Source organism: Apodemus sylvaticus, chromosome 15 (assembly GCF_947179515.1).
Source record: "Apodemus sylvaticus chromosome 15, mApoSyl1.1, whole genome shotgun sequence".
Taxonomy (NCBI): Eukaryota; Metazoa; Chordata; class Mammalia; order Rodentia; family Muridae; genus Apodemus; species Apodemus sylvaticus.
The window spans coordinates 32147656-32173667 of record NC_067486.1 but is presented as its reverse complement, the minus strand read 5'-3'; the positions used below and the strand labels follow the sequence as shown (position 1 = coordinate 32173667).

General features: G+C 36.8%; 1 protein-coding gene across 1 annotated transcript in view; it reads right to left on the bottom strand.

Moving 5' to 3' along the window:
* Positions 1 to 26012, bottom strand: part of Cadm2 (cell adhesion molecule 2) — a 224970-nt gene that overhangs the window by 125818 nt on the left and 73140 nt on the right. Inside the window, exons 4-5 of the mRNA XM_052159105.1 lie at positions 23855 to 23992; positions 1535 to 1705 (exon numbers count right to left, since the gene is read on the bottom strand). Coding sequence (XP_052015065.1) covers positions 1535 to 1705; positions 23855 to 23992 — 309 coding nt within the window. The remainder of the gene's footprint in view (positions 1 to 1534; positions 1706 to 23854; positions 23993 to 26012) is intronic.

Here is a 26012-nt window from a genome sequence, read left to right as displayed (position 1 = left end):
GGACCTCTGGAAGAGCAGTCCGTGCTCTTACTCACTTAGCCATCTCTCCAGACCCCTAGAAGAGTTTTTGTAAGATAAATGTTTTTATAGTAGTGATGATGTGAGGTTGTGGTAGTCATGAAAACAGGACAAGTAGTTTGCTCTGGTTTTGTTCTTTTGGTATTTCCTTGTATGTCCAGGACTCTAAACCATGGCTGCTCTACAATAATGACCAATGCAACACTGACTAATAAAAGCAGAATATGCAGAATGCAATGAGGCATATTAGAACAGTGGTGTTCAAGGTTCAGCATTTTAAGGTTTAATATAATTATACCTCCCACTCAATTCCTTACTCAAGTTCTAATTGTATTCCAAAAATGCAACGAAGAAACTAACTTTATTATATCAAAGAATCAAATCATGCAACTCGGAAAACATGTTTTTGTTTGTTTGTTTGTTTGTTTTTTATCTTTTTCACTTCACCCTTTTTATCTTGACTTATATACTTAAAATTCACTCAGCTTCTTTTTTGTATATAAATTATATATTTTTATATTCTGTATTCTTTGTTTACATTCCAAATGATTTCCCCTTTCCCAGTTCCCCCCTCCCCATATGTCCCATAAACCTTCTCTCCACTCATTCTCCAATCACCTCTCTCCTTTTTCTCTGTCCTGATACTCCCCTCCAATGCAAGATCAAGCCTTTCCAGGATCAGGACCCTCTCCTTACTTCTTCATGGGAGGCATTTGTTATGCTAATTGTGCCTTGGGTAGTCAGAGCTTCTGGGCTAATTAATATCTACTTATCAGAGATTGCATTCCATGTGTATTCTTTTGTGATTGGGTTGCCTCACTTAGGATGATATTTTCCAAATCCAACCATTTGCCTAAAAATTTTGTGAATTCATTGTTTTTAATTGCTGAGTAGTATTCCATGGTGTAAATACACTCAGCTTCATTTTAGTAAATATGTACTGCTCTGACTTTTGTAAGTAAGAGTTTATCAAGGTACCATTTAGTAGCAATTGACTTATCTCCTCTGAACTTCACATTTACCCATGCAGTTGTAACTAGGGACACTGATTTCACATCAAGCTGTGTGAGATAACGCTTCTAAAGCTTCAGCATGGTCCCTCATACATGAGCATCACTCAGTTAGCATTATGCCGGCAAAAGTAAATGATAATTATGGATATAGTGGAGGTGCCCTTGCATTCAAAGAGACTAAAATATATCAGGTAGAATGTTACAAACAAGGAAAAGAAGTTGCAAATGCCTACATTATTTTGATGTAACTCTACTCTTCTCCCCAACCCTCTCCTGCACATATGTGTATCACATTACAGCTCCAACCATAAATAAACTCTGAGATGTCTTTTATCTTCCTTCACTGTTAGGACTTACACTTTGTTAAGGTACTATTCCCACTGAATGTAATTGAGACTTAAGATGGTAAGTTTTGGGCACGTTTGTAACTTTATGTACCTTAAAACTGATTTAAATACAAATTAAAAAACAAATTGTACATATAAAGGGCTGGGTTTACTTACAGTGTATTTCTAGCACCTGCATGGCTACCTGAGGTGTGGCATTGAGGGACTCGTGGTCTACTCTGCAGATAACCGCTACTCCATCGTCACTGCGGTCCACTCGGAAATCCAGCGTGCTGCTAACAGTGAAGGTCTTTCGGTTAGCATCCTCCTCTTTCAAGTACTTCACATCTGAAAAGACAAATTGTAGAAAACTTGTGACATTTTCCACAACCCATCACACTTCACTGACACGTAACTGAAATGTCACCTCCAGTTGGTGTCAGTTTCTAAGATCCAATCTGTGAATTTACTGGTAGAATTTTAAGGACCACAATAGGTAGGAATAGCATTAGAAGAATGCTTTGTATGTTGTTCATGACAATACGTTTATGGATGCGTTAATAATTTGAGACATGGACAACAAAGGTATTTCAGTTTGATAACAAAAATATAATTCCAAAAATTAATCATTAAGCCAGGTAGAGAATTAAATATGAAAAGGTAGTTGGTATGCAGTATTTTATATCTGCTTTCAGACTTACCTAGGTTATAAACAAGTCCATCCTTATCTGTCCTCAACCTGCAAAGCACCAATTTACAGAGGCACTCTCTCCTCCAGCTTGTGTTTACATTTCTCTAAAACTTTATGTGAATTCTCTTAGATGTAAACACACTTGCAAAGGGTAGTTCATTACTTTTGGTTTGTGACTTAGTGTTTAAAATGTGTGTACACTCTTGTTTTCACTCAAAAAACACAAGGGAAATTTTTTTTAATTCTGAAAATATTAAAGAGTGAAAATAACCACCTTTAAATAGAAAAGAAAAAAATTTAAATGTTGAAAATATTCAACATATATTTACTTTGAAATTTACATGGAGAAAATTTTAAGTTTAAGAACTCATTTCAATATAAATGAAGGTATTTCTCTCAAGATGTTAATTCATTTTTGGTTTTAATCTTAGTTTTATATTAAGTCTGGCATGTTGTAAAATAGTCCCTTTGGAATTGTTTTATGTTGAAAGAAAGCTTATTGATACATTCACTTAATCCATAATTTCTTAAGTTTGAAAAAGGTAGAATCATGCAATAAGCTAAAGTTAATATGCAACTATAGCAAGATTTTAGGTGCAGCTGAAACACCTCTGCGTTCTCTCTACATATACTTTATTTTCCTTTCTTTTTTCAATGTTTTTTATTGAATATTTTATTTATTTACACTTCAAATGTTACCCCCTTTACTTTCTTCCAGCCATCCAATAAACAATGATTTTGGGAATCAAGTTTGTCACTAAAGATGTATAACTTACAGTAGCATAGAAAGCTTGTTAAGGGAAATCTGTTGCTTCCTGGTCACAAGAATGACATTTATGCCTGGTGGGAAAATGCCATTGCCTTCTCCCTGAAGAGTTAATCCATCTGGGATGGTGAGTCAGCTGGCCAAGACCAAGTTTCATCAAGACAAGCTCATGTGAAGTCGTGCTAAAGATACAAGTGTGACTAAAGTTATCCTTTCTGAGAGTTTCTGCTCCCAAGCATACTCCCGACGGGCCGTTCTTCATTGTGTTGTGTTTGGCCACCATTCTGTGACTTTGTTCAAAATAAAATAGATTTTCTTCTCTTTGTGTGTATGTGTGTGTTCCTGTCTCTATGTCTCTGTATTTCTGTTTCTGTCTCTTTCTGTCTCTCTCTTTGTCTTTCTGTCCCCCTTCCTCTCTCTCTTTCAGATACTGGGTACTGGTTCTTTGGTGTTTTCTATTCTCTGATGCATCCCTCCCTAACCTGACCCACTTCATGACAGACCTTCAGGTCCTAGTAACTCAACTGGCATGGTTTTTTGTCTCTCCTAACCTTCTACCTATGAATCTATCATAAATATCATCTAAAATACAACCTCTGTGGTCTTGTGGTCTGTGATTTTCATTCTTTTAATTGATGAGACAAGAATCTGAAAGCCAGGACTGCAAGGCAGGGCAGTTTTGATAGTCTTCTAGTTTTGAGGAGTTCTAGATCCTGAGAAAGACTCTGATGTTTCCAAATATTCTTAGGCAGTATAACCCATTACTATATATTTAACCATTAGATTTTTTAAATATGTAAATTATTTTCATAGAAAGCAATATATTTCTCCACTTTTCAACACACACCAAAGACTTAGGACTCCTAGACAAGTGTGGAGGAAAAAAACCTATCTAACAGTTTGAAGCAGTATAATACTGTCTTCTAATTATAAATTTTAGGATACCATAGCAAGTGAATTACTTTTCATAAATGAATCTCATGAATATCATTTCTGCTTCTATTGATGCATTTAAAGTATTTTTGCATTTGAAGCTAACACAATTTCAGTTAAAATGTAAGAAAAAAATGAAATGACCACCTCTCAGACAAGTTTTATCAGGATAATACAGATGTGTACAGATGTGTCTATGGCTATTTGGTGCCATTAAAAATTTATGAGGCACTTTTAGTTTTTATCATCTTGGGGATTTTTTACATGAATGTCACCTACCTTCAGATTTTATTTTCTACCCTGCCAATCTATGTCCAATGATTACTATTCCTAGCTCTGAGTAGTAACTAAGACCATTTAGACTTGGCTATCTTTATAATTATATTATACAACATTTGAAAACAATTTTCTAAGCATTGTTAATTATTTTAATTGAACAACAGCTGAATTTAAAAAATTCACACATCTGCCTCATCTGGTTGATTTTTTTTACAGAATAGTATTAATATAATATTAATTTGTAATAAAATCTGAAAGTAATTGCACATAACAAATTTTTACTGAGAATCATTCAAATGAAACAGATAATATGTATGGATTTTAATAATTGTATATATTGACTTATAGGGCTAATTAAGGTCACAATGTGAACAGATCTAATCACTTAGATAAGCCAGACACATCTTTTCCTTATTAGATGCTTACCTTCTCCAAACAAAGAGGATTTGAAAGTGTATTTTATTTTTCTTTTCTTCTCTCTCTCTCTCTCTCTCTCTCTCTCTCTCTCTTTTCTCTCTCTCTCATTCTCTCTCTTTCTCTCTTTCTCTCTCTTCTCTCTGTCTTTGTCTCTCTGTCAATGTCTCTGTCTCTGTCTCTCATTTTCTCTCTCTTTCTCTCTCTATCCCTGTGTCTGTCTCTCTGTCTATGTCTCGATCTCTGTCTCTCATTGTCTCTCTCTCTCTCTCTCTCTCTCTCTCTTTCTCTCATATGAATGTGTTGGTGCACAAACCCACTCAGAATAGGGCATTTGGTGCTTTCCCCTGTCACTTTAAATGTTATAGTCTGAAACAGAATTCCTTACTCTTCTGAGAAGTTGTTCTTTAGACTATACTTCCTGAACAAAAACTCCCATGATCCACTAGTCTCCACCCCTCCACACCTGAGTTACAGACTCTACATAATTCCTGCCTTTTTACATGGGTGCTGAGAACTTGAACTCAACTCCTAACTCTTGCAGGTCATGAACCAATATCGATTGTTTCCTCTTTAACCCCTCATATTATTATTTTTTCCAAATAAGTGATAATGTACAGAGTTAAAAAGCCAATATAATTTTTCTTGCCATTGTATGACTTAATTATTTTTTCTACATGTCATTTTCTTTCATATTCTGTCTTTATAGTTTCTATTCCCTTGCTTCAACAATCACCTGTCCATCTGGGTTTCAGATTTTAAACATTATGTTTTTAAGTGAGTCATACTTCATAGAAGGCAGTGTGAAGACTGAAGGTTCTCTGATGCCTTAGAGACAGCATTTTGAAGAGTAAGAAGTTAGTGTATATTTGACGTCACATATGGTGACCGTGCCCTTAGACCATTGACTATGCAATATTAATCTCTGGATGTTCAGAAAGCAAGATTGTCTGTCTAAGAATAAAGATTGGAAAGAGCCACAAAGAAGAGTCACATAGAGACTGTGAACCCAAAATAAATGCATAATATATATGCTGAGATATAATATCTAAGAAGCAAAGCAAAGATTCACTTGAGCTTTTAAACATTTATTTTAATCAATAGAAGAGCAGGTTTCAAGAGATATCTCCATAGTCATCTTTCCTGGCTTACAGTAGTTTGCTACCTGCCTCTCGGTCTGCATTATAATCATCAACACTGAAGTTTCAGAAAGAAAATCTTCTTGAGGAATGTTCCTAGGAAAGTAGTCTTGTACTAGCAGTGTTTCAAACACACCCTAAGCAGTTCTGTCTGAACTGTTCTGATTCATTTGCTTTCCTCAGTTTTGTGGTTTTGATGACATTCTGACAGACATGAAAATGAGATACTTCTACTTTTGTGAAGATATTTCATTTTCCTGAATTCTGATGTAGACCTCCATCCCAGCCAACAACTTAGATAGGACAAGTCTCTTTTCAGCTATTGCAAAGCTAATAGGTCACACTGGGAACAAGGAAGGTCTTACAAGCCTGTTCATGTGGAATGTGTTGTGTTTCCTACATTAGGGAGACCCCTGGTCAGAAATATGTATGATATGAAACACCCTCTTCTGTGTGAGCCTTACATTATCCAGTAATAAACAGATCCGTAGGACTCAGTGTGGACATCATATATTAATACATTTTGTTGATGAATATTATTAGATTATAGAATTTGTAAGTTATTGTTGATGCCTCAAATAATAATCCCAATTAGAAAATCAAGGTATGTAGTCTCAATGTTTCTAACAATACAAACCCTGCTGGATATCCTAAAGGCAGACTGGATACACTCTCTGCTGCTGTGCAGAAGCAGAATGTACAAAGAGATTGAGAGTTGGCTTTAGTGTCAGAATGTAAAAGTCAGGATTCTGGAGATGTTGATGACTATGATCACTGTTTAACAGAAGTTCTATGTATCACATTTTCTAAGCTGAATACTTTATTTTTGCAATAGCCAATTCTCATTTTAAATGTTCTTGAAAATTTCATCTGTGCATATAATGAATATTGTTCTCATTCACCACAGTTCTTTCCTCATTCTCCTTCTTCTCCCCATGAAACCCTTTTATTTCCCAGTAAGTCCTTTTATTTTATACTGTGTGATCCACTGAGTTTAATTAGATTTTCTTGCCTATGAGTGGGTGAAAGGTTATTTACTTGAGCATGAGCAACTTATTAGCAGCTACATAACTGAAGAAAATGACTCTGTTCCTTCCTACAGTTGTTAATTGCTAACAGACCTTTGGGAAAAAATAACTGTGTGGCTCGCTTAATAATATAAAGTTTAAAATCTGAAACTAGGAATATTAAGACTTGCTTCATTTTCAGGTTAAAGTTAAGTAATCAAATACCCTTTATATTTTCTATTGTTCAAGAGAAAAGTTTTCATTTTAAACTAACTTCAAAAGCTATCCGAGCAAAATGCAGAGACCAAGGGAGACCAAGTCTCACATAAAACAATTTTAAAATGAAAACTACTTTCTCTGATGTACTTGAAAAGATCTTGAAGATGAATTCCCCAGGAAAAGCGCATTAGCAATGCTTCATACATGCCCCATTCTATAAAAAAAATAGAGTTTAAAACACTCATCAGATTCGACTTCTACAATGGATCCAATAAAATCCTGAATTTTACCATAGTCATAAACCGATGGTACTAGCATTAATTAGCACCCAAGATTAAAGGTTCTCTTGAGCAAGATATACTCCTGAGAAGAAAACCTAAGAAAGATCTTAAAATATCATGTTAGAGAAATAAGTTCCAGAGAGGATTGATGGGAAAGTGCTCTTTATACATTCATTTTGGATTCTTGCTTTCAATTTATCTTGACCAGTGGAAGGCTAATACATTTTTGTCTCCTGGTTTCTTGTAGTAAAGACCCTTAGCTACATATGATGCTGAAACCATGGAATAATTCAGGGCCCAGTCCTGTAAAGTTAATGTAAAGACACTAACTTTAGCCCTTTAAAGCTCATGGAACCTTGCAAAATAGGGGACATAATTTATGTCAGAGGGTAGAGAGGAGGGTTGGGAAATGCCATCTTCTAAACATGATATTTCCAGAGCAATTAAGATCCCACAGAAGCTGTCACAATTGGCACCAAGCATCAGTTGGACACTATTAACAGTCAGCTATAGAGAGAGAAGGGACTCATGTGACTTTCCCACTCACAGTTGCTCTTTTGGCAACTAACAAATTCTTAGTGAGATCAAGGCATAGTGAGTCCACCAGACTCTGATGGTTATTCCAAATTCTAGATCACACAGATGGCCTTCGTGAAACTCTGGAATACTGAACGAAACAAAAACTAATGCATTCAGAAAGAAAGATTTATAAGGAAGAAAGAGGCACTTGCATGAATAGGAGAGAAATAAAAGAAGCATGGGGTGGGGTGGTTACTAGAATATATAATATTATTTGAAATTGTTACAAAATGAATTGTATTAATAGTATGAGTGCTCCAAGTACCAGATACATGAATTTTTGGTTTGGAAACCAAGTATAGATGCCTTCAGTATAATCATTTGTTTAACAGTGAGGACTTGGAAACTGTTTTGCCTCTGGGCCAGAACATATTAAATTTTAAAACCCAATTGCTTTAAGCACATGTTAATTAACTGATACTAGCTCCTCTGATTTAGTAGCAAAAGTACCTCCACCAACAAGAAAAAGGTCTGCAAAAACTGGTGGTGAGTTGCCACTGGTAATTGTGAAATATTTACCTAAACAATCTGCTAATAAACTCGTTTTAGGTTTCATTTTGTTTTCGACAATAATTTGGCTACTGTTATATTTTCAGTACCATTGAATTTTATGAGAGTTTATCTAATATTTTTGGAAACTGGCAAATCCTTTGAGAATGAAAAATCATCTATAAGTAACATCAGAGTGTCAAAAATATCACATGGGGTTTGATTTCTAAAGTGAAAACAGTAGCATTTAAATAACTATTGAGATTTAGGATTCTAATGGAATACTAAAAAGTGTGGCTCACTTTAGAAGACACTATTGGGATTGAAGGAATCTTTGAAATTTACCAGCTCAACTCTAGGTCATCTGTATGTGACTGATAAGAACAGGGGTTGTGAACTGGATAGGTAGTATAGGGCCAGGAAGAACAAAAGCAGAAGTTTCAGGTCATTGCTGGAGTTCAGGAATGTTAGAAAGGAGTTTTGGGGTTTTTTTTTTTTTTAAGTAATCTCTCAAAAGAGCATCCTTGCCTGGGGCTCAATGAGAGCAGGGATGTGACTTAAACTCCAGTTTAGAGACTAATATTTTGTAGTAAATTGTTCATAAGTTAGATCACATGTATTTTCTAAGATGTTTTTATTATATCTTCCGGATGCAGGGAGGGTACAGTAGTCTTGGAAGATGCACATATGCAAAATATATATATCCTATAAGGAAAAGCTATTTGCTCCTGTCCAAAGAATAGAATCTAAATTCTATCTCTGGCCTGTACTGAGACCCAACACTCCTTGCTACTTAAAACAGAAGAGTTATACCTCACCAAGAAAATCTAATTTTATCACCATGCATATTGTGCTAATGTACTATCTTGTGTCCAAGAGCTATCATCTTATTCCTTAATCCTCATGGAAACACTTGAGGAATTCAAAGAAACTAAAACTTAAAACATACTTGACCACAGGTGCATATCTTGCCATCCCAGAATGGGTTCTGCAGATCGCATGTTGTGCCACTGTACTGAGAAGGCACGATTCAAGAATTGAAGATCTGATGATTAAAAGAGAAGTCCATAGCTAACAATCGCAGGCTTAAAATGAGCTAAATGCGCAGGAGGCTTCTCAGTCCACGACTTCCTTACGTTTCAGGGATGATTGTTGGGATTCTAATTATGTTCCCTTTACTGCTCAGAAGAACCAGTTCAGCATCAGAGCATTTAAGCCATTAACCAAGAAGTTGCACATAAAGCATTGGCTTTAACTGGCCACCTCTCCAAGAAAAGATTCCAGGATTTCTGTGCTCCTTTTCTTTTTGAAAACATAGGTTCCACAATTAGATTAACTGATGCCTTAAGGTAGACAAACAAAGCTTGCAGTGGAATTGGATTTTGCTTCCATCTTCAATGTTTACTTTTTTTTTTTTTTGACTTTTGCTTTTACATTATCTTCTCCCTTCTCATTATTGTTTTCTGAACATCACTAATTTTCAGACTGGCATATAATTTGCATATTGCAAATTGAGGACACAGTCCAGAATATCACAGATGCTTACTAAGTACCTTTTGAATTAATTAAAATAACAAGCACACTCAACCAGGTAGGTTACTCACTCTAAGTCTGTGAATGATTTGGAAGCCACTTACAGCTATTTTTTTCTTTACAGTAGATCTCTCTTAAATCTAATTATCATTCTCATGAAAAACTGAAGATGTCATTAGTGAAAATGCTCACAAAATGGACATAGTCTATATTAGCAGAGTAAAAACCTCAGAGATGATTAAACATGGGCATATATGTGCATGAAAGGCACATAAGCAAGATTTATGTAATACACTTCAATTTTGATATATTTTAATTATCTTATTTTTGGTTAATGCTAAATATTTTCCGTGTCATTTTAGACAAATTTGTTCCATCCTTTATTTTAGTTTCTTTCCATTTTACTCTGTAATGATTATCAGGTTTACTTCTTTAACAAAGAGATGCGGGGGGGGGGTGATTTGAGGGTTATATTTTGTTTTGTGTGTGTGTGTGTGTGTGTGAATATTCTGTGTTCATACATGTGAATAAACATAATTATACCTATGAAGTAATGTTTAGATAATGGCCACATCTCCCATGTAATTTAAGAAATCGTCTTGTTTGTTGCTGGATTGCCAGGCTAGCTGACTAGTGAGTGAGCCTTTGGGTGATTTTCTTGACTTCAACTCTCATTTTACCTCAGGATGCTGAGATCCACTCCTTACACTTGAACAGCAAGCTCTTTACTATTCACTGAGTCATCTCTCTTTTTCACACATGTCTTCTTCCTATTGTCCTTTTACCTCATCAAATTGAAATGCTCCATAACCTCATTAGGTATTTTCAAGTTACCTTTTAGTTAATCCTTACTTTAAAAATACATCAATACTATGTATAGGAGCTGTATTTTTTAAATGTTTTCTTTGTATTTTTTGCTATGTGTATGGATTTTTTTTTTTTGCCTGCATGCTATGTCTATGCACCACGTATGTGGCTGGAGTAAATGAGGCCAGAAGAACTATCAGATTCTCTGGAACTGGAGACACTGAGAGCTGTGAGCTAATGTTGAAACTGAACCCAGGCTTTCTGGAGGAGCTGCCAGGATGCTTAATTAACAGGGCCACCTCTCCAGCCTGGAGGCATTTGGTTATTAAAAATTTTACAAAATCAAGAAGCAAAAAGCGAGAAGTCTAATCTATTTAACTGCAGGTTAAAAGGAGGGAGGAAATTGGCAATATAATTAAGGAGAAAAAATACTAAAATAAACTAAAAATATATAAAATCTTAGAGTCTATTCAACTATTGAATCTTTAAAAGTCTTGCACAATTTTCTCTCTATAAAATTCATAAAAATTAGTATCTAAAAATTACCTATTATTACAAAGAGAAGACATGGTGAGATCATTTCAATCTTTATTGAGGAAAAATAACTTTAACTATTAAATTACCAAGAAGAGAAATATATGTTTCTTCTACAGAATAGCAAAACACTACAAATTAATTATAAAGCATAAAGAGATGAATACATTTATGGAAAGGTAAATTAGTAGAAATCATGAGATGGCACTGCAAAATTCCATGACTTAAAAGTCATGGCTTTCAGAATAACAGGCTTTTTCGCTTAAATAATAATCACTTTTGCACACAAACATATACACACTTAAAGTCTATAAAAATTGGCTGTTGTCATATGCCACATTACTAAAACCATTGTTTGAGAAAAGTCCATGAAATCTTAGAAAGAACTGATAGAATCTGTTTTGAGTCTGTCTCCATCCTGTTCCTAACTCAGTAGAAAGAATGGATGGAGCCAAGAGCCCAGGAATCATCATCCCTCTATTCAAGATACTATGCAATCTGACTTCCATTACTATGACAAAACAGAAAGGCCTTTGGGGAGGTAGGTGTGTCATAGCTGGTGGTTTCAGAGGATTATGCCCATGGCTCCCTAACTCTACTACTTTGGTGCTAAAGCAAGTCAAAACTGCCATGGCTATAAGACCACGTAGAAGAGTCTGCATATCCCAGAAAGCAGAGTGCCAGGGATAGGAAACAAGGTTGTTTCTTCTTGAATATATGGAAATAATGTACTTTTGAGAGAGAAGTAACATTATATGAACTGAACTATCTGTTTTTATGTACATTGAAATGAATATGTATATACATATATGCATGTAAATGTAACAACAATTAATGAAAGAAGAATTCATGAATATGAAAGAAATCAAGGAGAGGTATATGGGAAGGTTTGAAGGAAGGACAATGTAATGGTTTGTATAAGCTGGGGCCAGAGAGTGTGACACTATTAGGAGGTGTGGCCTTTTTGGAGTAGGTGTGTCACTGTGGGTGTGGGCTTTAATATCCTAGTCCTAGCTGCCTGGAATTCAGTATTTTGCTAGCTACCTTCAGATGAAGATGTAGAACTCTCAACTACTCCTGCACCATGCCTTCCTAGATGCTGCCATGTTCCCATCTTGATGATAATAGACTAAACCTCTAAACTTGAAAGCCAGCGCCAATTAAATGCTATCCTTATAAGAGTTGCCTTGGTCATGGTGTCTGTTCATAGCAGTAAAACCCTAAGATAGAAGTTGGTACCAGGGATTTGGGTATTGCTGTGATAACTGGATCATGCTTTTGTTTGAAGGAATGTGGATTTTGGGACTTTGGAAAGCAGTGGAATGCTTTAAGTTGGGTTCAATGGACCATCCTGATAGGAATATGAAAAACATTGTTTCTGAGTATGATTTGAACTGTGCAGATCTGGCTCAAGAGGTCTTAGTGGATAAAACTTTCAGAATGAGCCCTAGAGACTGTTTTGTAGTATTTGCATGAAGAATGTGGCTGCTTTTTGCCCTTGTCTGAAGAGTCTAAGGTGAAGAGACTCAGATCAATTGCATTGACAAAGGAAGTCTCAAAAATGCCCAACATAGGCTTTGTTCTCTGCTTAAGTCTCATAAAGGGCATTTTAAACAAGCATAGAAGCTTAGAAAAGAAAAATATAAAAATATGGTTCTGAAGTACTGAAGGGGCACCAGGAAGTAAAATGGAACTGAATCCTGTGTTCAAGGATATTAAATTGAATTAAGGGAGTAGAGACCTTGGGGCAAGAATCCATCCAGCTAAATGGTGGATTTAGAACCATCATCTTTAGAACCAGGCATGCTAGTACAATCCTTTAATCCCAGGACGCAAAGACAAGCAGATCTCTGAGTTCAAGACCAGCCTAGAACAGAGCAAGTTCTAGGTAAAGAAATATATAAATTCATATTTGGTTTCCCATACCTTTAATCCCAGTGCTTAGAAGACAGGATGCAGATCTCTGAGTTCAAAGTCAGTCTACAGAGCAAGTTCCAGGACAGCCAAGCTTAGGCAATGAACGAATTGGAAAACAGAAAGCTGGTGATAATGTAATAGAACATGGGGGCCCTGTTCTTGCTCCTGCAAGTAGCAGAATTCATCAGCTTTGGTCATATGGCTCTGGCTTAAGGGTAAAAAAATAGAAGGGACTCTTCATGCGGGCTAGTTGGAGCTTAGAAAGTAGAAGTGATTAAGAAGAGATCATTTAAGATTAAGCATCACTGAGGTGAAATCTTCTGGGAAGTGTTTTCTGAGAGCAAAAAGAAGCTGTGTTCCAGAAATAGCCATGCTTGTACTTCGTTTTGCAGCTATACTTGGAAATGTGTAAGCGTCACCGGGGTGGTACTGGTTTTAAAGGCATGAAGGGGTCATGAGGAGCAGCTGAGGCTTGGCACTTTGAGAAGCCAGGGAAGATCATTGGTGAAGGTGAAGCCCCAGTTGCAACTGATGTCCCAGTACTGTATTGGTCATGAAAAGGAGTTGAGGCTTGGCACCATGAAGAGAGCCTATGAGATGCTATTGGTGAAGCCTATTTTCAGTGGAAAACCCCAGTGTATTGGAGATGTCAGTAACATGGGATGATCACCAAGAACAGCAGCAGTGGAGTGGATCGACCTGAGCTTAGTGTGCTACAGAAGGCAGAGCTTGTGAAATGATTCCAGCCCTTTGAAGGATCCTAGAAGATCGTGTGAATCCCTGACATTGTAACAAGAAGCTATAACATTGAAGTTGCCTTGGAGGTCGTGAGATGTTTGTGAAGCCAGAGCCATGGACTATCTGCCAAGGAAAACTGCTAACAAAGGAAAAGCTCAGCCCAGGAGAAAGAAGTTTGTCACAGTCAACAAAGATGAAAAAAGAGTTGGAGATTTGAAGACCACTTTGGCATCAAGACATGGAGATGCAGCGTTTGGAGTTTGCCCAGCTTGTTTCCTGTCTTGCTTTGGGGATTACAGTTAAATGATGGGATGAATCTCAGATGAGACTTTGAACTTTGGACTTTTAATATTGTTGAGACTGCTATAGACTATGGGGACTCTGGAAGTTAAACTACACGCATATCATATTATGCTATGTTAAGGTGTGGCCCCTATAAACTCATATGTTTGAACAAGCCTATGGGAGCCAGAGTGGAATGTGATGGTTTGTATATGCTTGGGACAGGGAGTGGTACTATTAGGAGGTGTGACCTTGTTGGAGTTAGCATGTCACTGTGGGTGTGGGCTTTAGTATCCTAGTCGTAGATCTGGATGTCAGTATTCTGCTAGCAGCCTTCAGACAAAGATGTAGAACTCTCAGCTCTTCCTGCACCATGCCTATCTAGATCCATGCCATACACCCATCTTGAACTTCGGAACCTGAAAGCCAGCCCCAACTAAATGTTTTTCTTGTAAGAGTTGCCTTGGTCATGGTGTCTGTTCACAGCAGTAATACCCTAACTAAGATAGAAAGGGAAGGGGAAAATAATGTCATTGTAGTCTCAAATATAAAAGAAATGATTTATAAAAGGAAGTATCGATTTCACAATTCCATTAAAGTTGTGATAGAAGTTTGAAACTTCACATTGAATAGAAATTGCTACAACCAGTAGAATGTTTAATCTTCAAAATTACCTGAAATTAAATAGACAATACTCCATCAACCTGAGTGTAAATAGTCAATCAAAGTGGGTACTGATATACTTCATTCTCATTCATTTCCTTCCTATATTATATGCCTTGGAAATAAGCAGACTGACAAAATTGGTTCACAATATTGTTTTATTAAAATTGTTACTCTTCTACATTTTACCAGATAAGGCAAGAATGCCTGCTTCTTCTAGCCTAGTTGAGGTAACAGGGCTGGATTTTCCTTTCACTTGGAAACAGTGTTTAAAGCATTGGGTACATGAGGGATGAAACAAGAGAACGGAGCACTGTGAGGTAGAAGCTTGGCAGGGTGTGGCCCACGGAAGGGGTCTATGTTGAACTAGCTAGGGTACAAGTAAGAGCTTTGAAGTGTCTGGTAAAGCCAACTCACCTTTGAAGACACGTGATCAAAGAGAGCTGTGCAGAGAGCAACACATGCTTTTAAGACCTCTTGTTACAACGTACTACATACTAGTCACAGCATCTGAAGTTACTGAGCCTGGGGTAAATGCTATCTGAAAGATGAGCAGGATATTGCAAGGGGCTTAGACATGAGCTACTATACAAGACTTACGTTATACTACTGAGTGCCCAGCAACATTTGCCCAGCAATATTTAATATTAGTATTGAGAAAAAAATTAAATCTTATAGAGAAAGACGTTACCAGACCAAACTAGGAAAATTCAAAGGGCATAGTGAAAGACTTTTCATAAGTAAATTGCCAGAAGAAAGTTTAAGATTCTTCTCTTTAATTAGTAAAACATATTTTAAATAAAAAGTGAACGAGGATTTATAATATCCACTAGAATAAAAATAAAACTAGCAATATTTAAAATACAGTCAAAAAGTGATCACCAAAACTGACTATAGTCAAAGGAAAAAGAATATGTATCTTTAAGAAAGAGGACCGTCCATTTGCTAGAAAGTGTCTTCCTGAGCAAGGTAACCCAATCACAAAAGAATACACATGGTATGCACTCACTGATAGTGGATGTTAGCCCAAAAGCTCAAAATAAACAAGTTACAATTCACCCAGCACAGGAAGCTCAAGAAGAAGGAAGACTTAAGTGAGGGAGGATGCTATGGTTCCTCTGAGAAAGGGAACAAAACACTAACAGGAGCAATAAAGGAAACAAAGTGTGGAGCAGAGACCGAAGTAAAGGCCACCCAGAGACTGCCCTACCTGGGGATTCGTCCTATAAACAGTCATCAAACCCAAACACTACTATGAATGACAAGAAGTGTATAACAAAAGGAACATGCCATGGCTGTCTCTGGAGGGGCCCTGCCAGAGCTTTACAAATACAGAGACAGATGCTAGCAGCCAACCATTGGTCTGGGCATGGGGTCCCCAATGGAGGAACTGGAGGATGTTCTGGAGGAGCTGGAGGGTAGTCCAGAGGAGCTAAAGGGGTCTACAGCTCCATGGGAAGAACAATGATTTCGGCCACCCAGATGCCCCAGGACTCCCATGGACTAAACCATCAACCAAGGGGAACACATGGGTCCAGCCAAAAATGTGGCAGAGAAATGCCTTGTTGGGCATCAGTGGGAGGAGTGGTCCTTGGTCAGGTGAAGGCTCAATAGGTGCCCCCAATAAAGGGAAATCGATGGGGGGAGGTGGGAGTGGGTCAGGTGGAGGGGCATATACTTGGAGGCAGGAGGGTGGGAGGAGGGATTAGGGGTCTTTGGGGAGGGGGAAAATTGGGAAAGGTTTTACCTTTGGCAATGTAAATGAGGATGGTCTTCAATAAATAATTTAAAAAAGGAGCATCAACCAGTGAGACTGAAATATCACAGCTGACAGAAACAATAAACACATCAAAGTATACACAACTACTTCAGTACTTAAATGAAACCTAAACTTAAGTTACATAATTTAATGTAATAATTTTATTATCTAAGATTGTGTAAATGTTCTGACAACCTCCAAAGGGAAATTCAAGAAAAATAATAATAATTTGAATACAGAAATCAGAATAATCACTTTTGACAATAGCTGAGTATCTTCCTAAAGATTGTGAAAGCACCCTGTCAAACAATCTAAAATTAACAAATTATGATGTTGTAGTAAGTTCATCTGTACATATTTAATGAAAATTATACAAAAAAATCTTATTTATTTTCTTTTTTATAAAGGCATAATCTCTGGCTCACAATCTAATATAGTTTAAATTAGGATCCTTAGGTAACCAATATTAACTAAATCATTATATGAAAAGCAGACTGTGAAATCAATGTGACATTGAATGCATAACTCATCATCTCTCAAAGTTGATCCTGCATATAAGTTTGATTGTAAAATGAAGAAATAAAGAGGAAAGGAAAGTAATTATATGACCAAGGAATATTGCTAAGATGTAGGTTAATGCATCATTCTCAGAAACATTAAAATACTGAAGTGCACTTTGATTTAATTTTAGATAATAGCTCATTAAGAACTGATTTAAAAGGGTCATACCCAGACCCCAAAGGACATGCATGGTATATACTCACTGATAAATAGATACTAGCCAAAAAGTACAGAATACCCATGATATATGCCCACAGACCCAAAAAAGTAAAACAAGAAGTTAGACCCAAGTGCGGATGCTTAAATCCAACTTAGAAGGGGGAACAAAATAGTCATGGGAAGTAAATCTAGGGAGAGATCAGGGTGATAGAGGGAGGGTTGAGGGTGGGGCAGGATCAAGTATGGGAGAGACCGAAGAGAGGCCCAGAGGGCCAGGAGAATGAATGGAAATATTCAGCTGTCACGGGGTTGGGGTAGAGAGAATCTCTAAGAAGTCCCAGAGACACGGGGATGGTGGGAGACTCCTAAGACTCAGTGTCAGTAGTGTTAGCCAAAATCGCAACAGTGGGAAGATGGAACACAAGGGAGACCAGCTCTAGTAACCAGACAGGATCCCCCCAGTGCATAGATGGGGACGCCAACTCACCTGAAATATTTTCGACCACAAAGAGAAATGCAGTGACAAAAATGGAATGACTGACAGAATGACCTACCAGTGACCAGTCCAACTTGAGATCTATCCAGCAAGTGGGGCACCAAACCTTGACACTATTATTGATGCTATGTTGGACTTGCAGACTGGAGCCTAGCATGGCTGTCCTCTAAGAGGCTCTACCTAGCAGCTGACTGAGACAGATGCAGATACCTACAGCCAAACATGGGATAGAGGTCAGGGACCCCTATGGAAGATACAGGGCAAGGATTGAAGGAACGGAAGGGGATTGCAGCCCCAGAGGAAGATCAACAGTGTCAACTCACCTGTATCTCTGGGAGTTCCCACAGACCACCAAAGAGCATACACAGGCTGGTCCTGGGTCCCCAGGACATGTGTGGCAGAGGGCTGCCTTGTCTGGTTCTAGTGGGAGAGGACGTGCTTAATCCTGTAGAGACTTGATGCCCCGGGTGGGGGGATAAGATGGGAGCCCTCTTAAAGGTTAAGGGAAGGAGGAGTGGAAGCTGGGGAGAACTCTGCGAATGGGGTCTGGGGGAAGAGACCGACCTGGAGGGGTTAGCATTTGTGCTAATTAATAAATTAATAAAATGGCTAATTATGTTTTTAAATCATTAAATCATTAAATTTAATTAAATTAAATCATTAAAAAGCAAAGATGTCTTCTAAATGAGAGATTTGGGAACACCGCCTTACCTTTCTTAAATACCTATTAAGACATTGCTTTTATTTAGTCTAAGACTGCGGATTTAGTAAATGCATTTTAATATTGTTAAGAGAATCATGATGCTTTAAAAATAGCAGGAATTTTGTTTAGCATGTCTGTTCCAAGGCAAGCATCCTTGGAAAAAATTTAAAAAAAAAAAACTACAATCTGGGTTTGTATTAATTCAAATGGTCTAATAGTCATTTAGATACACAAAATTAAGCAGTTCACTGTTACTTTTGTAATTAATAACAAGTCATATACTGAGAAGCAGAAATCAAATTAGGATATACTTAGCCAATTCAAAAATTGGCTGCAACACTATCTTTCATTTGCTTTATTTACAAGAAAAATGGAGCTAAAATCCCCTTAACACTTTGGGTGAAAATTGAGATGCAGGAAGGGTAATGGAATAGGGACAGTTGTGTTGTAATGAATGCATTTAGGTACTGGCTATGTTCAGGAACACTCTGCAAAGCCAGGCTTTCACGGGCATGCAATTCAATTAATTCAACCTCGGATTTTAAATACTTAAAACATGACCAATCACTGAACTAATTTCTAATTCTGTTCTTATATTAGGGGTTCAATAGAATGTATATTGTCCCAAAGATTCAGCATTCTTGAGTTTAGAATCTTCATCCTCAGTTTCCTTCTAGGTAGGGTTCTAGGAAATCTGTCTTATCTTTTGATGGGCAGGGAAGAACTTGCAAGGCGGAATAGGAAGGAGGGACTGCTATCACTATAACTATTACTCCATTGTTACCTCTTTAGGACATTGTTATTTCATACCTGAAATATCTCCTACTCTTCTAACATTCATATTCTTGTTCCAAACCCTGAATCCCAGTGCTAAATCTCAGAATACCATCTCTTCCAGATGTGTGAAAAGACCCGCTCATTCCTTGGGAGATCTGTTTCTTCTACTGAAGTGCAGTAAATGACCAGAAACTTAGTGAATGAGAACAAAACACATTTGCTGTCCTGTAAGTTATAAAGCTTAGTCTGGCTTTCCCATTACCAAATCAAAGTCTGGATGGAAGCCGAAATTTCCCTTGTAAGTCTCACAAGCTTCTTCAAGTTCACTGGTGGTCAGCAGTTCATTGTTTGTTTTGATTCTGTGCATATTCACTTGTCTTATTGCTGAAGGGATGTATCTATGCTCCTAGAATTTACTAACAGTTCTCTAGCACATGGTATCTACAAACTATTTAAACAGGTATTGATTTTCTTCAAGAACGACAGAAAAAAAATCTTCCTGACTTTTTCTTTTAAAGATCTTATCTTATTCCAGATTCGCTTTTGATGATTTCCTTTATAATAGCACAAAAGGCATCTATGGCTATGCATGTCAGATTTCTTTTACCATATAAGGTAAAATTATCACAACAGCCACCTCACTTTAAATTCAGGATTTCCTCCTACACTTAAGGAGAGAGGTTATATAAGGATGCTGGGTCCTTGGGGGTTATCACAAATTTTGCTTAATGCGTTAAAGTAAAAGCTAGTTATCCAGAAAAGAAAAATCTCAAGATTTGGTAATAAGAAATGCTCAAACTGCAAATTACCAAGCATATAAATAGAATGAAAACTTTAATGCAGCTGCCAGCTCTCAGGGCGCTGAATGATTTAGGAAGGCAGTGCACATCTTTTTGCACAGTAAATGGCAGAGACTCAGACTTCCTTACTTCCCAGAAGATTAAAGGCTGCAGTGAACACCTGTGGTTTGGATGTAGAGCTTCCCAGAGGCACCAAAGGGTGTCTGCACCAGTGCCTGGAGAGGCAGGAAACCCAGAGCTAGATGGAATTGTGATGGTTTCATTCTACCCTTGAAAGCTTTTCAAAAAGATAAGTTTCACTGCTGTTCAGAGAACACATCCTTAACTCCTTAGACTGGAATAGAAGAGTTTCAAAAGCACATCTGAATCCCACGTCCTTGGTTGTTTTGCCTAAGCATACCTTTTATAAAATTCCATCAGTATTTGAAACACTTAACTACAGGGATAAATTAAATCCCTGTCTGTAGAATGTCCTATTAGTTACTCCTAGCCCCTACTCAGATGATGGATTTGTTAAGATCTATTTATTCAGTGGTAACAGATTATTTACTAAAAGCCTGTTTATGAATGAACATCTGAGGGCTTTTTAGTTTCCATAAAATAGGACCAGTATCTGCTACCTGTACACAAACACTACAGCTAATTCTTGTATTTGAGCCTGTGAGATCACAGGTTTACACAATCATCTGTCATTTGAGAATGTACTAGTGAACCACTGTTCTTCCTGTTTTGTTTATAATTTTAATTTAGAGATTTGCATACCTTAACAATTATTATTTATTAATTATAGAAATAACAAAAATGATGAAAATCTAAAACATACTTAGTGATTTTTTTGTACCTGGCAGGAATTTCTGTGTGTTATCTGCAGCAGCAGTATCAAGGAGACATTATTAAAGCAATTTTAGATTAGAAGACAAAAAGAATCTGAACAATGAAGGACTTCTACACAGGTAATTGATATTTATGCTGTTGTCTAAATGAATGAAGAAGTCCTCCACAGATAGATGTGATCCACAGGTAATCTAAAGAAAGTTACTTAATTTTTATACACATCTTCATAGAACAGAATTCTAATAATGATTATTTTAAGAACCCAAGTCACCTTAAGCATCTCCAGGTTAATTCTTCATGGATTCTTCATGTGACACTTCTTTCACAAGCCCTGACATACAGGGAGGCTGAGGCACATTAGAAAACTCTTACTGAACGGAGTTGGGTTGGTTTCTAGTAGCTTCACTCCCTTCTGTGTTATTCTAAGACTTATGTGTGCTTAAAGTTGCAAGTAATGCTGCAGTAAATTCTGTCAGATGATAATGTAAGTCATACGTTTTTATCTCTGGAAAGACAAGGTAGGGCATGATGATGATGGACCACTCCTTGCCGCATATAGTGTCGGCTAAAATAACTGTTCTGTAAAATAGCACTTAGCAAATTCGGAGGACAGCAGGCAAAATGGATGTCCTCGCTATGCAGACTACTGCACTTATTTACATGGATGCCTATCAAAGGGAAGTTTACAACACTCAGGAAGCTCACCGTCTTGTTGGTAAGACAAATGGCCTAGATATTCACAGGAGTTGTAAACAAACAAAATGATCTATAGATGAATTAAAGTGTGTCTGTGTGTGTGTGAGAGAGGGGGCATCATAACGGTTCTATAAAACATTATTGCAATGGAGAGCATAAGAGAAGGAGGCTTAGTAACTTCAAAATACAAAATAGGATACCACTTCCCTTTGCATATCTTCAGTTTTGCTTGAAATTCAAAGGAAAAGGCAGATTTGTTTTAAAAAAATCTATTGAATAAAGAAAATATTATACTACTGATTTTTTTCCCATGAGGTTACAATGTTAAGTACAGTCAGTCGATATTAATTAACTATCTAATGTGTTACCTCTTTAACTCCCCTGGGGAGTCAGGAAAGAATAATCCTTGGACTATGGAGAAAATACTAAGAATTTGTATTCAACCAACTAGTTCACTATGGTAAGGTTAGGGTAAAGATCCCAGCTTAAAAAAACAATCACTGGGCTGGAGGAATGGTTCACCCTTTAAGAGAATTTTCTCCTCTTTCAGGATCTAGCTCTATTTCCCAGCCTACACATTGGGCAGTCACAACTACCTGTAACTCTGACATCTTCCGTTCTCCACAGGCATCCTAATGTGTATATTTTACAGTTCTCACAAATACACACAAACATGTGTACATGCCTAAGCACATGAACGTGGACATGGACATGTGAACACACCAAACAGATCTAAAAAGTCCTTTCAAAATCATTGACATAATACACTTAAAAAATTCTTACAATCCTAAACCAAGTCTTTCACTGAAAAAAAGTCTACTGTGAGGCTTAAGAATCTGCTGCCTAGAATATTTCTGTAAGCTGCAGGAGGAATTTTATACATATCCTGCAGTATAGGGCTTTCCATTCGAAGTGCCTAACATAAAACTTACTGGAACAAATGCTTGTCACAGTCAGATTACCAGGGAAGCAAATGAAAGATTAGCTTAGCAAGATGTTACTAGGTCCACAAAAACATACTACATATATCCTAAAGTCGGTATTACAATGGACATTATTGAGCTTGCTGTAATACAAGATTCAAGGTACAAAGCAATTTGAATGTTAGCTTTAGAATAATAAAGTGTCTGATTTTAATCTTGTGTCTTGTACTATTAGTTAATCTTATAACTAGAAGCAAGAATAAGATGGTCAATAAGGTTAAACTTATTGATATGGCACTATTAGGAGAGTATACATGTAGAAAGTAAGATAGAACACACATGACTGCAATTTTGTATATTACAATCTTGCTAAGATAAGCAAATCCACATGCCAGGACTGTTTTTTCACCACTAAGAATTAAATAATCAGATACAAGATAAGAACCGCATATAAAAATAATTAAAGTGACTGGCAAAGCATATCATATAGAAAATTATGCCAAAATTATACCATTACCTTGTCATAGGCAACTTGTTTGAACAGCCTGCATAAACAATTGTTCTCTACCAACTAACAATCACCACTAAGTAATTAATCAACTACTACTAATGTATATGTGATGATACCAGTTCTAACATCTTCATATGAGGTTCAAGACACACCAATCATACCAGGATAAACTACTTAATTAATCATATACTAAGCATTTCTTATTTGAACTTCCTTCCTTTGACAACCTTAGAGTATATATGTTTTGTGTGTGTCAGAGAAATCCTGGAATCAGTACAAAAACATCTAAATAATTATGAATTTTTACTGAAACAAAACACTTCACTTACATTTTTGGTAATCATTAGAAATCAAATTTATGATAGTTAGGTTTTACTTTCAAGACATTATAATACCAGAAGTCTACAAAATGAAGAAATAACTCACACCATCTCCACGATTATAATATATAATATATCTATGGGACTTGAAATAGTGCTGTGTTTACTACTCTATGTCTTCAAGTGTAAATCTTCATGTTCTCATCCTTACATCAACTTATTTTTTGGTGTTGTCTTTTTTATTAGTTCTACAGTTGGGATTGTTTTTATATATAAGTAGAAAATGAAATACACATTGACTGTATTAAAGATTTTGATTTAGAAAAATCTTTAATTTTTGAAAAAATTGTGTGCATTTCACACACACACACATGCTTTGCATATATGCATGTGTGCACATAGAGTTCAGAGAAAAACCTGCAGGGATGAGTTCCCTCATTTTATCATGTGGATCCCTGGGGTCAATCACCTGGCATCAGACCTTTGTACATACTGAGGCCATCTTGCTGCCTCACAGTGATGACAGTAATACACTTTGCGAAATTATATAATAAGAAAATAATAATTCTCTTTAAAATTAAATTGAATAGTAAGCAATACTGGGGTCTGCAACATAGGAAGTTCTCTATTTTAACCCAGCACAATAGTTTCATTAATGTTGACTAGGGGACTTTCCCTATGCTTTACCTTTGATTTCTTTGTCATTTTTGAACCATCTTATATCAGCCGCAGGCTTACTGCCAGATGTCTTACAAGTCAGTTGCATCAGGTCTCCCTCCATGACTGGTGATGAAAATCCACTAATCTGAGGCTTCTCTGGAACACCTAAAATTTAATAAGGAAAATGAGCATCAGTCTCCAAGGATGACCTAAACATCTGCATGCTAAAATAAACCTTTTTTTTTTTGGATGTGGCAAATATTTATATGCATCATCCAGAAAGAATTTTAAAGTATACACAGTTCAAAGTAGTTTTTAAATAAAAATTATATATTTCACCTGCAAAAATAGTCTTTGTACGTTTTAAGATACAATTCAAATACATGTGATTTGCCAGTGTGCAGCCTAAGAAGGTAAGCTCCATTAAGGAAACTATTCACAAAACGCATTTCTCTTTTGTCAGCATTATGATTTATCTAATCTAGAAACTTTCATTCGTGATTTTATAATTCTCAAACCTCAAAGGGAATCATTATATTCCCTGTATTTTATTTAAGAAAATTAGATTTTGAATAAGAGATTCATGTATGCTTACATCCATACTGGCTTTTGATTCATTTAAAGTAGAGGATTCATTTCAATATTTTTCAATAGAAATTCAATTGTGTCTGGAGAATCAGCATATCTATCTACTATTTTAATCATCGCTACTTTTTTCTGTTTCAAATGACCTCATGTAAGTAATTAGTGCTTTAAAAAATATTTCAGTGATTTGAAAACATACATTTAAAATAGATTTATTGTAATTGTATAATATGAATGCGTCTGAGTGAATGGGCACGGATTCATGTGGACGGCTGTACAGATGTCATGCCTAACATGCAGAAGTCACAGGAAAACTCGTGAGCTGCTCCTCACTTTCTCCTTGTTTGAGGCAAGCTCTTTCCTGTTCTCAGCCACTGTGCCCGCAGCTCCAGAATAGCTGGTCCACGTGTGCCCTAAGAATTCTCCATCATCGCTTCCTGTTTAGATGCAGGAATGCTGGGTAAAAAGACCGGTGCTGTCTCATCAGGCTTTTATGTGGGTACCAAGCGTCTGAACTCAGCTCATCCGGCTTCTGCACGAAGTGCTTTTACCTGCAGAGCCATCCCCACAGCCTGAAAAAAAAATCACACATCTCCTATCCTATATTATTTAACTATCTACTTGGAGGTTTGTTGAAGTTTCATGTAGCATTATTCCGTCACAAATATGCCTGGAAGTTGTCCGTATTTTACTGCTTTAACTTAATTTCTGAGGATTTTAAAATGTAAGAATATTAGAACGCTCCAGCATGTAATATACAAAGAAAAATGACAATGAAAATAAACTAGAAATAAGCTTACATCTCTTAACTAGCTAGCTGGTGTATGTGGGCTCACCTCCAAACCCGTTAAAGAAAAAAAAAATCAATGTCATACCGCAATTTAATAAACTACTCTCTGTAGTCATTTATTTTGTGAGTGGTGAGTTGGCGCTACAGAACAATACATTAACCTTAGGCAACTGTTATCATGGAACATTCCACTTTAGTGGATAGATCTTGTCCTTAACGGCAAACTTGTGAAGATTTTTATGAAATCGTTCCAGAGGGACTTGCAATGAAACGTATTTCACATCCCAAGCACAGAACCAATTCACTAGCTGGATTAACTTTAATATTCCTACCCAAAAGGATGTTATGCATTGGCTATTTTAAATGCAACACTATGCCTTTATCTATCTAAAAAGGAAGGCAAGCTGGGGGCAACAAGAAAAAAAAATCAATCTTTAAATTTCTCAAACTTGTTCAGTACACAGGTGCGTTTCAATGAACTGCAGCAATTTCAGCTGACTGGGGCCCTGTGCAGTCGACGAGCTCTGAGCTGTGGCTTTATTGCCTCTGAATCTCTACAAATGCGTTGCTTTTTTATGTCACTTTAACCTTTTGGAAAATGGCCTGATACTTAGAGGATAAAAGCACAAGGAAGCTACAAGCTTCATGCACAAGTGACATTACGTACTTCATTTACGGATCCAGAAAATACACATTTTTCTTCTTTTAAATAGAGACACTTGGAAAAGTCGGGGCCATTTAAATCCACTAGAGTACAAAAGAAGAGGTCGGTTTTGAAAGCCACGGGTCCTTAGGGGAGGCCCCCCCATC